At 31.0% G+C, this 13539-nt stretch overlaps 1 protein-coding gene across 1 annotated transcript in view; it reads right to left on the bottom strand.

Annotated features, from left to right (window-relative positions):
* LOC115885386 (cytoplasmic aconitate hydratase-like) overlaps window positions 1-13539 on the bottom strand; it is a 54055-nt gene that overhangs the window by 40023 nt on the left and 493 nt on the right. The window contains exons 2-9 of the mRNA XM_030904285.1: window positions 13305-13397; window positions 13067-13233; window positions 12868-13013; window positions 12746-12815; window positions 12557-12691; window positions 3470-3664; window positions 3244-3415; window positions 2142-2359 (exon numbers count right to left, since the gene is read on the bottom strand). Coding sequence (XP_030760145.1) covers window positions 2142-2359; window positions 3244-3415; window positions 3470-3664; window positions 12557-12691; window positions 12746-12815; window positions 12868-13013; window positions 13067-13233; window positions 13305-13397 — 1196 coding nt within the window. The remainder of the gene's footprint in view (window positions 1-2141; window positions 2360-3243; window positions 3416-3469; window positions 3665-12556; window positions 12692-12745; window positions 12816-12867; window positions 13014-13066; window positions 13234-13304; window positions 13398-13539) is intronic.

Here is a 13539-nt window from a genome sequence, read left to right as displayed (position 1 = left end):
CAAGAGCAAATTGTTACCATGGCACCAAACAGTGCCGTGGCCATATTTTTTTCTTAACTTAGCTAGTTGAAGGGATATTCATATTTTTGATAAATGTTTTGACTACGCCTATGGTGTAGGCGGTGGCATCATACTAATTAATTACGAAAAAAACGTATTAAAATGTTAACTAAAGGTATAAAACTAGTATCGACGTATAGCACACATCAAGTACATATAATATCAGAAAAATAATTATCGAATTCAATAAGAAAACTTAAGAAAACGCTAAAAAGGTGGAGCGGACTGTTTATTTACCTATGAACCGTAACTCCTGGCTCTTTCTTGTCACTGCTGTTTTTACAATTGAAAGCTGAACAACTAATCAGCATTGTAATAAAGTTTATCCAAAGTTCACTACACACGAACTATTAAAATTTGCTAAAATTGTCGCTGATGACCAACTGATGACTCATTGTTTGCCACGAAAAGAAAAGGCGTCTAAGGTCACAAATTCTGCTGCAGCCCGTATAGGGGCGTTACATGTCCTTATATTCATTAGTCATTGCATTTTATAGACTATAAATAAACATATCTTTGTCATTTCCGGAAATATGGCGGAAAACTTAAATTTCAGGTTTTTTTTTGACAGTTAGAAAAAGTTTATAAAATCGTCCGCAAAGAAACCTTTTTAGCTTCTTTTGGCGACGTGAAAAATCACTACGACATTTCGTTTTTCTGGAACCATCATCAAATTTATTTTTGAAGCGAAACTTCTTCGCTGGGAGTAACAAATCAAGGCCGTGATACACGAGCTAGCGAGACGAAAAGGGTAAAGACGCGCGCTGGGAATAAAAATTCAAGGGCGTGATACATATGGTGACACACGAGGTTGCGAGATACAGTCTAGGGTTTAAACGAAATTAGAAGAAATTTTGTTTAATTAAAATTATAAAATTATACAGTATGTCTCCAGATTGTCTTTACAAGAGGAAAAACTTTTTTATTATTGAGATTTTGAGAAAAATGCATTCTTCATAAAAAATTTTGCTTGTTCTGAAATGGTTAATTCCGTTTATACTTTAACCAAACTAAATTTTCATACCATTTTAAAGAAAATTAGAAAAAATATGAAAATATAGTTATTTTTTTCTAAATCCTAAAAATCAAAACGCGTTTCTATGGTAACATAATTTCGTTTTCATTCTTTGATAGATTATTGTTGCTGAAATTTTAATTAACGTCATATTTTTGGCTGTTTTAAGATGTTAAAGAAGCACAAAGATTACTTAGTTCAATGCTACGGAAAGGGTAGTAGTAATTATCGGAAAACGTGATACTTTAACAGCAAAAAATATGACGTTAATCAAAATGAATAATAAATTAAATATAATAATAACCATCTATCAAAGAATGAAATCGAAATTATATTACCATAGAAACGCCTTTTTATTTTTAGGACTTTGTATTTTCTAATTTTCTCTAAAACAATATGGATATTTGGAAAAGCATAAACGGGGTTAACTGTTTTAGAACAAGCAAAATTTTTTATGAAGAATTAATTTTTCTCAAAATGCCAATAATAAAAAAGTTTTTCCTCTTGTAAAGACAATCCGAAGACATACTGTATAACGCGAGTATCTCCAAAACCGTTAAAAATGTTAAAGTAGCAGGAATACAAAAAAAATTCATTTCATTTTTTAATTCTCCATTTAACAAAAAATAGTATACAGGGTGATCCATAAAAAACGGAGAAATATTTTTTTATATTTTAGAAAGTTTGGCATGGAATTTTGAAGACTGGGTATGATTTAAGATTACGATATTTATAAAAAAGTATGTACAGATCAGTAGTTTTTATTTCAATTGTTCCAGTAAAAAAACCATCCCGATACACTCACACTTTTTTGAGCCACCCTGTAGAAGTTAAAATATTTTCCTGAAATAGGCCCTAGTACATCCTTTAGGTATACACTTAAACAAAATTTCTAAGTTCTTTTTTACAGGAGCTACAGGCACATCCCGACGCATTATTGCAAGACTTTGTATAAGTAATATTGCAGTAAAAAACACTTAATAATAAATAAGTATGGTCAAATGGGTTCAAACTACGTTATTAAATTATCGAATAAGCCCATTTCTTTGTCCATCATTGTATTTACCTTATTGCTGAGGCAGTTCAAGAAATCCGACTTCATTTCAGCAACCGACACCCTGTCGTTTGGCCTCTTAGGTCCGCTCACAGACGATACTACGGTGGATAAATCCAAAGTGACCGTTTCGCTGAATATCGGGTCTTCCTCCTCAGCCGCGTAGTTTCTCAGTTGCTTTGTAACTCGCAGGTACGATTCGATTAATTGTACTTGTTCCTCAGGTCGATCTAATACGGAAAAATTAAAATTGTAAATAAAGAAAATAGCCTAAAAAAGTTACAAGCATTGAATAAATGACTTAAACAGGGGCTAAATACTCTATTCTTATAAGTAAGAACGTTAAGCATTTTTTGTCCATTAGGCAAATTTGTTTTATTAGTAAATACCACCGACAAATTGCTACCCGTTGAATCAACGCAGCGATGTTTACAAAAACTAACTATTTTATTTTGTAGATTTTCACCCTAGTGGTCAAAAAGCTCAAAAGTCTTTTTTGAAGAAACCTCATTTTTGTTAGATATGTTTGACTTTTCACTTGACAGCTTGTTTGACTTGACAATTTTTTTGATAGGGTTGAGGTTTTCGGTACTTTTTATTATTGAAAATTTTGAAGTATAATTAGTGGAAAAATTTAAACGTGTTTAGTTCAGCTTCATTCAGAACCTCGAAATTAGTGGTTTCAATTATACTTTCCACTTAAAAGTTTACTATCATTCACAATGCCTACCAAAATACAATTAAAATTAAAAGAATATTCTAGCAACAGCTTCCTTAGAGAGCCTAATAATTAGCTTATAAAACAATAATTTTTTTGTTTCTAACCACACATTCTTTGGACGGATGATAATCAAAGGCCAAAATGACAATGACTGCAAATTTTGAAGTTTAATCAGTGGTAAAAGTTAAAAGTTTGTTTCTTCCACTAAGTGAAAATAGTGCCACTAATTGAAAATGACTACCACTAATTTTGTGAATGCTTGCAATGAAATTAGAGGAACAAACTTCTATGCTAATTAAATCCACTAATTTCAAGGTTCTGAATGAGGCTTTACACTTTTATTCAGTGTGTTTAACCAATAATTCTTAATACTCATTTATTATAATTCCTTACTTGTTTGGCGTAAATAAATCAAAGAGTTCTCATCAACAGGAAAGAATCCTACAGTAGCGCCATATTCGGGACACATATTAGAGATGGTAGCGCGATCAGCAATGGACAGTGCTGAAACGCCTGGACCATAAAATTCCACAAATTTACCCACTACACCCAACTGCCTCAAGTGCTGAAAATATTCATCTTTTAGTGCCAAAATGAAAAAAAAATACTACAAAATTACCTTTGTAATTGTTAAAACTAAATCTGTCGAAGTGACGTATTGTCCTAAAGCGCCATGAAGTCTATAGCCAACTACTTGTGGTAATAACATAGTTATGGACTGTCCCAGCATGACAGCTTCTGCTTCAATACCTCCTACACCCCAGCCTAATACACCTAATCCATTGATCATGGTGGTATGGGAGTCTGTACCAACCTGAATAACGTTGTTAGTGTTTTAAAACATTTCAATACAACAATTTACATGATAATAGTAATAAATATTTATATTATAATAGCTCCCGTATATAGCGTTTAACGCCTTGAGAGTAGCAAGGTACAGCTTGCCATACTAGAGCCATTCGGTATACAAGGAAGGTAATGTGGCTAGCACTACGCTTCAACCGCCTATTATTACCTCAGGATTGCGAATCCCAAGTACTCATTTAAGGCTGAGTCGACCTAGGTACTATATAGTCGACCTAGGTACTATATACTACTAGGTACCCAAACTATTTTTTATTTTAATAAAAACAGTCGGCTGATGAAATGCCGGGTGTGGGAATCGAACCCACTACCTTCAGATTGGTAGACGAGAGCCTGTACCTCTACGCCACCGAGCACCCTAATATGCCTATTTATATTAAATGAAGAAAAATATACAGGGTGGGCTACTGAAAACTTACAATGGCTATAATTTTTAAACCAAAAAAGATATCAAAAAAATAAAAAATACCGTTTCTATAATATCGAGGGGGAATACATATGACGTATTTTTTGAACCACCCCGACCGACCTAATGCGGCACAACTACTCACTTGAAAATCTTAAATGGCAACATCCCACTTGTGGCGCCTTTTTGGAAAGCCCATAAAAAATGCTAAACGATGATCATAAAATTTTTAGGGTGAAATTGAAAAACTACCCCTTACACGAACAATTAGGTGGACATTAATGAGAAAAGTGATTTTTTCAGCATAAGTTATAAATTGGGACCCAGCTAAATGAGTTTTTTTTCAAACTACCCCGACCCACCCCTAGATGCCACCCCCTCACTTCTAACCTCAAGATAGCGATACCCCACTTGTGACACCTCTTTGGAAAGCGTATAAAAAATGCTGAACGACTGTCATAAAAAAGAACGAAAAAAATAGAGCCTAAAAATAAAACAAAAATGTCAAAACGTCTCAAAATCAATAGAATGAATTATTTTTATATCCATGAACCATTGCGAGAGAAAAAAGTTGGTACAAAGAAATTTATTATAACTCTTAATCATACACTTTCAGCAAGATGGAGCCCCTTCGCATTATTCTATTGTCACAAGGCGGTGGTCCATATAAAGGCCCATGCCCCCCCACCTAAAATCTCTAAGTTTGGTTAAATATTAGCCTTTTGGGTTAAAAATGGCGCCCTAATAAGCATATTCTACGTTACTTTTCTTTGGGCCCCCCTAAAATAAATTCCTGTATCCGCCCCTGAGTGGTTATGTAATAAACACTTCCTATTCTCTCTTCGATTTACAAGATCGCCATAACGATTCGCTCCTAGACATCTAAGTACAGTAACCCATCTGTTGCCGACAGGGTATAGCCAAATCACAATATACAGGGTTGTTCACCACATACGACACGGAGTATTGTAGCTAAATTATTAGATTTTTACAAATTGTAAGTTTGGGGTTCGTTGAAGGACTATTAGAGCTACAATTTAAAAATATTTTTACAAGATACAGAGTGTCCCAAATAAATAAAAAATATCAAAGTTGTATTTTTTTAAATGGAACACCCTGTATATTATTACATTTTTAGTTTCTACGATTAAAATAAAGGTCAATTTGATTAAGGTTTATTACACTTAAACCTTACCGTTCTTGAAATATTTTCAATTTTTTGAAATTGCAGTCAAAATTTTAAGGCTTCATTTCTCCAAGGGTATCAAAGTTTTTAATACGAAATATTTACTGAAGTTTATTTATTGATCAGTTATTGTGTTGCAATAATAAAAATTATACTACCTTATACAGAGGGTCTAAAATTTTATTTTAAATAATTACTAGCTTTAAACGGCAATAACTTGTTTAATTTAAATAGAACGCCCTGTATATTTTAGGAGAATCAGATGCATAATTTAATCGTCTATCAAATTGTATTATACCACTTTTTACCCATCCCTTCAAGATTTCGTAGAAAATGCATTTTCTTATAATTTAGACCTCATTTATGGAATATTGACATTTTAAATTGTTTTTAAAGCAACAAATGAACAAAATGTACGGGCTTGTAATATTATCGTTTTTAGCAAAATGATAATATTACTAGCCCATTTGTATGCAAAAAGAAACTATTTAAATCTTTATAAAAGGGTATATCGATTAAATAATATACCACCATTATTTCCGCCCAAATACTAATTAATTACATACTTAATTATGTTCGTTAATAAATTATTCTAAATAAATGTGGATTTGGAATCAGAAATCAATATAATAATTAGTTATAAAAATGGATGTCTCTGTTGTTATAAATAAGCATTTGCCAAAAACGAAATATCATTTTTAAAGTGTTACTTTTTACCACACTGTCTAATACACATAAAAAATTAAGTTTTTTAATATTTGGACCAATTATTATTAATCAACACAAACAGTCAATTAATGTAGTTTGAATACTGGAATCATATTAATTGGTCCTCTATAACAAATATTTAAACAGTTTTTTTTTATTTTTTAATGAAATAAACAAACTATATCGACAATATTAGTATCTCTACTCTACTAAAATTTGGTACATCTTTAAAAATAATCTAAAATGTCAGTATTCCATGGGTATATTGATAAATGAATTTAAAATTACAAGAAAATGCATTTTCTACGGAAACTTCAAGCGATAAGTAAAAAATGGCGTAATACAATTTGATAGACAATTAAATTGTGCATCTGAGTCTCATAAAATATACAGGGTGTTCTATTTAAATTAAACAAGTTATTGCCGTTTGAAACTAGTAATTATTTAAAATAAAATTTTAGACACTCTGTATAAGGTAGTATAATTTTTATTATTGCAACACAATAACTGATCAATAAATAAACTTCAGTAAATATTTAGTATTAAAAACTTTGATACCCTTGGAGAAATGAAGCCTTAAAATTTTGACTTCAATTTTACAAAATTGAAAATATTTCAAAAACGGTAAGGTTTAAGTGTAATAAACCTTTATGAAGTGACCTTTATTTTAATCGTAGAAACTAAAAATGTAATAATATACAGGGTGTTCCATTTAAAAAAATACAACTTTGATATTTTTTATTTATTTGGGACACTCTGTATCTTATAAAAATATTTTTAAATTGTAGCTCTAATAGTCCTTCAACGAACCCAAAACTTACAATTTGTAAAAATCTAATCGTTTAGCTACAATACTCCGTGTCGTATGTGGTGAACAACCCTGTATATGGTGTTTCAAAAAACATGTGCCATCTCTCGTGGGAAGATTCCTCAAGTACAAATAAGACTTATTTTTCATATCAACATAGGTCCGATTTTGCCTTGTTTCGTAGCTACAGGGCGCAAGTCTTAATAATCTTTTGATTTATTATAATTTTCTTCCAAGTTATTTTAGTGATTTGAATGAAATTTTGATGGCAAAAATGACTATAAGTGCTACATATTTTAATGAAGAATAATTTAATATAATAAAACGTGTCAATAAATTCATCAGGGACGTGCATATGGGTTATCAATGGAATATTTTTCAAAAAAAAGCATGTGCGCCACTGGTTTTTCTTTTGATACCAAAATTCTGTAGGCGGTTTAATGCCAATTAAAAGTTACCTCTTAATATTTTGTCGAATTCGGCCTCCTTGATGAGATAAACGCAATTATATTAATCACAATAATTAATAAAATTAACAAATAATATATTTTACTTAATTTATTATTAAATATTACTACCAGTTATAATTACTTATTAGTCCAACATACAGCAATTTCAAATAAAAAAATAATGGTATTTAAGATAATTACAAAAACCCTAATTTTAAAAAGTTTTAACATCCTGTAACTTGAAAACTATGCATTTCCATACCCATGTTTATAAGAACTTTTTTTCATATTTCTTGATGAGGAATCAATGAGTACTTATTTAAAACTTTGGCAAGTTAATGATATTATTTTTTTAAAGGTTGCTATTAGACTTGGATCAAGGCAAATTAATAAAATTGCGTTTATCTCATCAAGAAGGCCGAAATCGACAAAATAGCAAGAGACAACTTTTAATCGGCATTAAATTGCTTACACTATTTCGCTAACAAGAGAAAAAGTCAGCAGCGTACATTCCTTTTTTAGAAAAAATATTCCAGTGACAACCCATATGCACGTCCCTGTTGAATATGTCGACACTTTTTTAGCTTTAAAATATGTCGCATTTACAGTCATTTTTACCATCAAAATTTCACTCGAAATGCTAAAAGTACTTGGAAAAAAAATTATAATAAATCAAAAAAATATTAAGATTTTAACACCCTGTAGTTACGAATCAAAGCAGAATCGGACATACGTTGATATGAAAAATAAATCTTATTTTTACGCGAGGTATCTCCCCACGAGAGATGGCACAAGTTTTTTGAAACGCCCTGTATAAAAAAATAAAATGGCCATTTAAAGCCTCGTCTACACATAACTTTTACCTTACCTGACAGTTAAAACGGAAGACCGTCTAGAAAAAAGATGGCAGTTTGATATAGATGATATATAGACTTGATATAGACGGTTGATAGACGGCCTTCCGTCTTAGCCCCGTCTAGACAACGACTTACCTGTCATGTAAGACAGAGTAAAAACTAGGGTATAAACTGTTTGAAGTAAAAAAGTTTTACCTGTAGCTTTATCAATTATTATAGCGTTTAGTGAAGTTTAAAAAACGTGGAATTTAACTACAAAATGTATTTACGGCTAAAATTTCATTTATAAAAACGCAAAGCTAATTGTGAAACTAGTATCGTTTGGTAATAATTATTAAATATCTCTAAGCAATTTTGTAAAATTACATTATTTTGTGAAACTATGCAAAAATATTAGATTTATCATAATATATTAGTCCATATTATTGTTTTTATATTTACTTATATATCTTTTTCAGTGTAGGCAAAACGACACTTTCGTGGGAAAATTGAATGATCCCGTCATTTCTCTATATGATCTTAATTCTGTTAATGTCTATTGTTTTACTTGAACGTTTCGCCTGAACAAGTAAGATTAACAGGTAAAACGTTAAGTGTAGAGTCTTCTAACAATTTGGTTGATTTCGAAAGCTGGTTAATCATCATTTTTGAAGTGAAACTTCTTTACCCGCGATGGGAGTAAAAATTCAAGGCCGCGACACACGAGACGCGAGAGGAAAAGTGGTAACGATCTTGGAGCGTCGCAACTCGGGCCCTATGGGAGGTAGGAAGCTGAAACTCGGAATGTAGATGGGAATCGAAGAGCCCCATCTTTTCATGATATTATGACGACGTTTCGTGCAGTACGAAACTCCATCATCAATAAATCAAATCAAAAAATCGTCCGATTTAAACGAAATTTGGTATGTCGATAGTTGACCAAGGCCAACGTGACCGTGTATGTGTCGCTGTGACAGTTAGTTTTGACGTAAAAATGCGTTTGACGTGTAAATTTGTTGGGTAGGCTATGTGAGCGACGCACAGTGGTTCCCAGATAGGTCATTACTTAGAAATATTAATTTCAAAATTTTTGCATGAAACTGTTGCTAATACTTTTCTTATATCCCCCTGTAAACGATACATAATAAATAACAAAATCAAGTAAACCTAGTGTAGCGCTTTTTTATTAGAAATGTCACATTTTTGCTACTGGTATCAAGCTGACATAAACAGTTTTCAGATAACGCCAATTAATTACTTATTTTATTAAAATTTATAAAAGCTGTTGCCTTTTCTGTAATGGACGTTCGAAAAGAAGGTAAAAAGAACTGTTTTTTTCTTTTTTGCCCTTAATTAAACCTAAGTAATATTAGTTTATGGCAATTTATTTGAAGGCAACAAAAATAGTATTTTTACATTTTTGCTTCTCACTCTTTAAGACTTTTAACTACTTTCCCTTTCAAATCCTCTTAAACGGCATGATAATATTTGTTGGCTGCCGCTAATTGTCGCCAGATCTTAAAGATTGACTTTTTGTCTTAAAATAAAAGTAACTTATTTTTTCCTCTTCGTGTCAACTTATTTCGTAGACACACTGTATATCAATTGACAATAAAATTGTATTTATAAAATGAAACAACTATCTCTTTTATTTTTTCAACATTTAAAATAAATTTGACCTCTTCAATATGAAAAAAACATGTACAGGGTGGGTCAAATTCGACGCTTTTAAATGGAAACACCCTTTTCTATAGGAGATAGACAAAAACTAATATCGGTGTCTGGAGCTCAATTTCTGCCAAAAACATGATGGTGAAAACCGCATATCGATATTTGTTACCGTTTCGGAGTTACGCGGTGTTTTTCAAAAATATGCATTTTTAACAAATCGCTGTAACTTTTTTGCTATGGAAAATTATGTATTTTTAGGAAAACATTTTCAAAGCATCTTTTTACGTAGAATTTAATGGTTTAAGTATAATTTTTTTTAAATTAATAATTTAAGAATTATCAACAGAAAATTTGATTTCTTATATGGGACACCCTGTATATTTTTAATTTATTAAAAAGAATTTAAAATTACCTTTCCAAAAATATAACACACTTGATATTTTGCTCGATTCCTCTCCGAGATATAGAGTATATAAAAATTCGCCCGCTTTAAATAATTAGGCTTTGAACGGCACCGGCTGTAATGCAAAAAATTCTAGCTATGAGCATCAATTAAAACGAAAATAATATTTGCTATGAGAGATGAATTTTATAAAAATGTAAAATATATTTAACCAACATCAACACATTTAAACTATATCTAATAACAATACAAATAAATAGCAAACCAAGACATGAGATTTTGCTACTTGAGGTGTTCGACATATCGACCGTCTTCTGTTATGGACAGACGAGGCAGTTTTTGAACATTTCTAGCGGAATTCATTAACTCGGTAGGGGTGAAAGATACCCTCTCATAACTGCTAAGTATTTCTAATTCTTGTCTAGATTATAGGGAAGAATAAGGAACCTTTATTCTTCCGCAAATATATCCATAAGAATAGATCCATGGGCACTATAAGTCAGGCGGCCTCGACGGCCAACGGCTGGGATCTTGGTTAGCTATTCAATTATTCCTGAAATTGGCTGCAAAAATTTGCTGATAACTTCAGCGTTCAGAGGTGGTGCGTCGTCTTGCTGGAAAAATATATTTTCGAGTTCCATTAAGGACATATTATCAATAAGGCCTACTAGTCAAAGCCTACTAGTTAAAAGTGGCGAACTTTTAAAATTCAGTATTTCGAAGGGGATTATAACAAAATATTAAGTGTGCTATATTTTTGGAAAGGTAATTTTAAATTCTTTTCAGTTAATTAAAAATATAGAGGGTGTCCCAAATAAAATATCAAGTTTTCTGTTGATAACTCTTAAATTATTAATTTTAAAAAAATTATACTTACACCATTAAATTCTACGTAAAAAAGTGCAAATTGTTTTCATGGCAAAAAAGTTACAGCTATTTGTTAAAAATGCACATTTTTGAAAAACACCCCGTAACACCGAAACGGTAACAGATATTGATGTGCGGTTTTCACCATCATGTTTTTGATGAAAATTGAGTTCCAGACACTGATATTAGTTTTCGTCTATCTCCTATAGAAAAGGGTGTTTCCATTTAAAAGCGTCGAATTTGACCCACCCTGTACATATGTGCAAACATAATCTGTATACCTTTCCGAATAGTTAGAACTTAAAATGCAAATCACACGAACTGGGCCCAATTTTTTTAATACATATTACATTAAGTTTTTTATATACATTTATTTAGCATTTGTTATCAATTATTAAAAAAGATGCAGTCCAGCTATATCTAGATATCTAACAGTTATGACCGCGCAGCTAATTAAGGGGAACTATGGGGGAACTACTGTGCGACGGTGCACACGGTTCCACCCCCGCAAAGTTGGATACCACATTTCATTTACATCTTCATCAGGCTGGGACTAACGATCTGATATTGAAGAAAAATGTGGCTCAATTTCGGTATAATTGGGGACAGGCTACAAAATGACGCCCTTCTGAATGGATGAAATCATCAGGATTTTTTTAAATTATGAGTCGATTGGAACCAAACTCGGCACGTGAATAGAGGTACCCGAATGAAATCCTCACACGGACAGACGGAAGCAAGAAGTTCACTTCAAATATGCACACATAGTACACACACAATTTTTTTTATTAAAAAACGTTTAAGATTAGTCCAACTAAACGTGTTTGTAGAAATATGTCACATGTTTTGTGACTCTTAATAGTTTATCTAACCTTTGAAATTTAAAAGATACGAATTAATTGACTTGATTAGTTTAAAACAAATATTTTTTTTTATAAATTAAGATAAAAATAAAATATATAAATCTCTGATAGTCATTGCCTCCTTAATTTTATAAATAGATAACTCTTTGTATGTATTTTGTAATTAATCTTTAAATACATGATAAAAATAATAAATATAAATAAAGCTAATAAAATAAATACAATTTTTATTTTAAAAAATCCCTATTGCCCTGAACTCATTGTCTTTAATAGATATAGTAAACAAACAACTGATCATAACTATTGCCTTTTTTATATCAAAGTTAATAATTTTAGATAAAAGAATTATGGCATTAAATTGTTAAAGATATAGTTACATAAAACCAGCTTATAAAACATGCTTAAAACTCTTTATATAAAGATATAAGATAGATAATTCGTTATGACAACAAACAACATTTTAAAATAAATATATGTCAACAAATATAAGAAACCATAAGAAAAATATGTTTTGACAAGATAAAGCATGTACCAATCTAAAAATATTTCATTAAAAGAAGTTTTTAAAAACATTAATAATTGTTCAAATGATAGATTTCGTAAGATACTCCTTAAATATTCTATATTTTTTTTAACTTTACTTACAACAGTGTCTGGATATAAAATTGGTGTTTCTTTGCCTGTAAACACAACCCTGGCCAAATATTCTAAGTTGACTTGATGCACAATACCACTTCCCGGAGGCACAATTAGCATATTATCAAAAGCTCTTGCTCCCCACTGTAAACAAATACTTTAGCATATTTTGTAACGTAATATTAATTAAATTCTTACTTTTAAAAACATAAATCTTTCCTTGTTCCTCTCAAATTCCAAGTCTTGATTTTTCTGCAGCGCATCTTCCCTGAAATTTAGACAACCATTAATATAATAACTACATGCAATATGAAACATACGATCTAGCAAAATCAACTTGAACAGAATGGTCAATAACAAGATCAGCAGGGCAAATGGGATTAATCTTCTCAGGATCTCCTCCTAAGTTTTTAACTGCATCCCTCATTGCAGCAAAGTCAACTACCGCAGGTACACCAGTAAAATCCTATAATATATATTTTCTAGTTAATTGGAATAAGGTAAATTTAGTTAGCTTACTTGTAAAATAACTCTTGCAGGCTTAAACGGCACTTCAATGCCTTCTTCATGGGTTTGATTGGTTTCCCAGTTAAGAATATTTTCAACATCTTGTTCTTTTACGGAAAAATTATCACAATTTCTAACAGCTGATTCCAGAAGAATACGAATGGAGTAAGGTAAACGGTCTAGAAAAATATTATTATAGAAAAAATCTACTCTAAATCATTGATAAGTTAAATTTAATATTAATACATACTGTACTGTTTTCCTAATACAGATATATCATAGTAGTTGTATTCTTTTCCACCCGAACTTAAGGTTTTCAAAAATTTATTGTATGGATTGCTGCCTGTAATAAAAGATAAGATTTTAATAATAAGATTGAGTAATAATTAAACAAATATTAAGAGTAAATATGATCACAAACAATAATAATGCACCTTTGCATTATTCAAACATTTTATTGTATAATTTCTCCTAACAATTGTTGA

The sequence above is a fragment of the Sitophilus oryzae genome, unplaced genomic scaffold, assembly GCF_002938485.1.
Source record: "Sitophilus oryzae breed Bouriz unplaced genomic scaffold, Soryzae_2.0 scaffold_111_pilon_pilon, whole genome shotgun sequence".
Taxonomy (NCBI): Eukaryota; Metazoa; Arthropoda; class Insecta; order Coleoptera; family Curculionidae; genus Sitophilus; species Sitophilus oryzae.
Note: the sequence above shows the minus strand (reverse complement) of the source record. Positions and strands in the feature narration are given on the sequence as shown.